Genomic DNA, 3,797 nt, shown 5'->3' with positions numbered 1-3,797 from the left:
TCTTACTAGCCCTACTTATTTTTGCTACCATTCAGAGGTACCACCTGCAATGGAACCCAGCCACTGAGCAGGTTACCATACCCCCCAATAAGCCGCATCCCTACTACGTGATCAACAGATTGGACTCAGGAGCACGACCCCATAAACAGGTACTAAGACCCCCATATTGTACCATAATACCGCATCATACCAGTTACTCATTATCTATGATACCATAGGTATTAACCTGAGGATCGCCCGAGACGACCCACCTGATCATCCCTATTCATCTGATCAGGTATTTATCCATTCATACAACCCCTACTACTCTTCCAGGACCAATTTTAAATTAAATGATTTTATAATATCTTTAAAAAATCTTAAATATCCTAACCACCCACTCCTCTTCCTTACAGGTCCTCCCACTCTGAGCTCCACAGAGGATTTATCTGTACCCAGCCATTATTGTTCCTCAGGACCATTGTTTCACTATACACACCTCAGTGTGTGTTTTTTAGATTCTAGACCCCCCTTCTTTTAACTCTTATATGTAAAATAGATTTAATATAAAATAAAGATGTCATAAATTGCACTGTTAATACAATATAATGTTCTAATAGCATTTTAAAATTATTATATTCCTCTTACTATTATGTGATGTATATGACTTTAGGTCACATAAATTAAAATAAACTGTGGCATATACAACTATAAAGCAATCAATTATTTCACATATATTCTATTTAAACCTGGCATGTATAATGCACTGGAAAATAAATTCTCAGGATCTATTTTTACAAGCGAAGAACTTTTCTGTAGATAATGGCAAACATAAATATTATAATTCTATTATTACAACACATCCAAGCAAGACAAGATTTATTGTGTAATTTATTGTATGTTTTAATGGGTCTACATAAAATATGTCGAAATGAAAAATAACATTTCCAACAAACCGACAAGCAACATTTACAGTCTAAATGAAAATATCTACTGTAAAGTGCAGTGAGTCATTGATCAATGGCATGAAAATAAAATGAAAAGCATTTAATTATCTTGCCTCTGATAATCTCTAGGGAAGTTGGGGATAATCAGATATCAGTGTTACATTTATGACTTGGGCTTCTTTTGAAACAAAATGAGTTGTTCTATGGAGACAAGCAATGTTGTTGCTGCTGCAGATCTGTTGTGGACAACTGTTACTTGATATGCTGTCAGGAAATACAGGGGCTGCACTGAAGACTTGTCTTCTTCATATGCACTTCAAGAGGAAAGAGTTACAAGATGATCCACGGGAACAATCACACAGCTTGCCAATTCTGGGACCTTGCTTCATTGCACATCTCTCTCCAATATCACACTGAGCAGGGGAATAAAGAGACAGCATAGGCTACTTTATCATGATATAGCCAGCAGTGATCTCCTAATGTATTTCTACAAAACACATAACTGTGTGATTGATGTACAGTCAGCGATCACATCTTACCGCCTGCTGCGCTACTAACAAAGTCCTGTGGATTCAGCAATCCATAGTGTTACAGTAACTTATTCTGGAAATTATTTTTAATCTACATGTTCAATGCCAAGCTATTTATATCTAACATATAAGTGATATTTTTAGTGTTTTATTTATATATACATTTTTTTTAATCTATAAATGCATCACATAAGTAATATTTTTAGTTGCGTGTGTATATATATATATATATATATATATATATATATATGTATGTGTGTGTGTATTTTTTTAATCTATAAGTATATAAAATAAGAAGTAAAATTTATAGTGGCGTGTGTATATGTCTGTGTTTATATATTCATACATATATATACGTATAAGTGTGTATTTTTTTAATCTATAAGTACATTAAATAAGTAATATTTTTAGTGCTGTGTATGTATATATTTGTGTGTGTATATGTGTAAATATATATGAATATATGCACATTTTTTTATTCTATTAAGTTCTATTCAATGCATGCCTGTCAGTCCTTAATAAAACTACAATTCTTAAACTCCCTTACCTCCTGTAGTATTTTTGGAGTTACATGCAAATCACAGGATAATAGCAACTTAGTTATGTAGTAATATAAAACATTAGAAGTACAATGAATAAAAAGATTGATGGTTCTCACCAAAGGAATCTGTGCTCTCTTTTGGTAAGCGGGGTACCTGTCTTGGAATTTCCCCAATAATTCCTCCATAGCCTCTACCTGAATAAATACATAAGCGTGCAATAACAATAACATAACAAACAAAAGATGTATAAAAGTTATGTTATAACTATAACTCAAAATGCAAATAATAGCAGCTTACTCTAAGTGAAGACACCTTGAAGTGCTTGAAAAGTAATTTCAAGTAATCAGACACTCAACATTCATGCAATAATACAATATCAGGGATGCAGAATCAACAAATACAACACCAAGCAATAAAGAAGGACACACCAGTGCTTTCTCAGAAGATGAAGGACTATTCTGTAAATCAAAATCTTCTACAGTTGTTTCCCTGGAAGACTGGCCATGGCAGAGGCAGGAGAGGAGGATGCTGGCACACAGGAGTCTGAACAGTAGGGAGGAACTGTTCATGGTGCTGAAAGTTTAGCTCTGCTCCTCACTGTCCTTGGGTTTATCAGGTGATGACTCCAGTGCCCCTGACATGGTGCTTTTAAATTCCTACTGCCCCTCCTGCTGTTTGATCTCAGGCAGATTCTGCAGACAGATCCAGGGTGTGATTCGTTGTTTAACCACTGAGACTTGTGAGCCCGCCAATGAGATTCACACAACACAATCAATATTCTTCATGCTCAGTTCTGTGAAAGCGCAGTTTTGCAGAGCATTTGTTATCAGTTAGCAGTAACATGTTTCAAAGCCTATAGACACTAAAACATCTTACTAGTCGGTCTGGAATGCTGCAGTGAACAAGGGGTTATGGGCGAGACATACCCTGCAAGTCAAACTTCAAACTTAACATTTTAATTAGTATAGAATACAATTGTATTACATCAACTACTTATTATTTATTCATTATTCTTTGCTTATATAGCACCATCATATTCCGCTTATCATCGCTGTCAGTGTCGGATTGAGGTACCAAGGGCCCACCAGTAACTATCCCCTTCCTACATGCAAATGTGACATTATCCTCAATCACAAATTTATATATCAATGACCTGGGTAGATTGTTAAATGATTAAGATGCTGCCTTTGTCTACAGATAGTGAATCAAGTGTATTGTGCCAAGTACTGCTCATATAAGATGGTGGTGGTCCACTCTTGTGCAGGGGCCCACCAGAGGATTCTCCTGTTCTCCTGTGGGCCGGTCCAAGCCTAATCGCTGTCCCCAATGGGGCTCACAATCTAAATGCTACATCAATTGATCTCAATAACCTGTTGACTGTAACTAATATAACTATGCAAACACCTCCCAGTCAGTGCTGACAGTGTCAGATAGTGTGGGAACATGCTTCTCCAACAAGTAGAAAAATGTACAGTATATTACAGAAGAAGTAACAGTGGAATGACAACAATGTGTTCTAGAAAAAGATCCCACAAAATTGTTACCTTATGTCAGTGGCATAGCGAGAGTTGCCAGGGCCCTTGACAAAGGATCTATTGCACCCCTAATCCAGTAATAATAATGTCTCCTGAATGTCCCTTTAAACCGAGTATTCTCCCCCTTAGTACAATGTTTAGAAAGTATTTTCTATCCTAAATAAAAGGTATTTATTTTTAAACTACCGAATCCTCACAAACGTCATTGGTAGTGCACCAACATAACCTTTATATTTTTATAAAGTATTAATGTCCCACTAAAAC

At 35.9% G+C, this 3,797-nt stretch overlaps 1 protein-coding gene across 1 annotated transcript; it reads right to left on the bottom strand.

Annotated features, from left to right (window-relative positions):
• Window positions 1–852: 852 nt before the first annotated feature.
• On the bottom strand, window positions 853–2,686 carry LOC141165215 (cocaine- and amphetamine-regulated transcript protein-like). The gene is made up of 3 exons (XM_073650845.1): window positions 2,427–2,686; window positions 2,115–2,192; window positions 853–1,339 (listed from the first exon to the last, which is right to left on the bottom strand). Exons 1-3 carry the CDS (start codon window positions 2,565–2,567, stop codon window positions 1,232–1,234), a joined length of 327 nt encoding a protein of 108 aa, XP_073506946.1. The 5' UTR covers window positions 2,568–2,686; the 3' UTR covers window positions 853–1,231.
• Window positions 2,687–3,797: the final 1,111 nt, after the last annotated feature.

The sequence above is a fragment of the Phyllobates terribilis genome, unplaced genomic scaffold, assembly GCF_046119375.1.
Source record: "Phyllobates terribilis strain yellow unplaced genomic scaffold, ASM4611937v1 Scaffold_11__3_contigs__length_659146591, whole genome shotgun sequence".
NCBI lineage: Eukaryota > Metazoa > Chordata > Amphibia > Anura > Dendrobatidae > Phyllobates > Phyllobates terribilis.
Note: the sequence above shows the minus strand (reverse complement) of the source record. Positions and strands in the feature narration are given on the sequence as shown.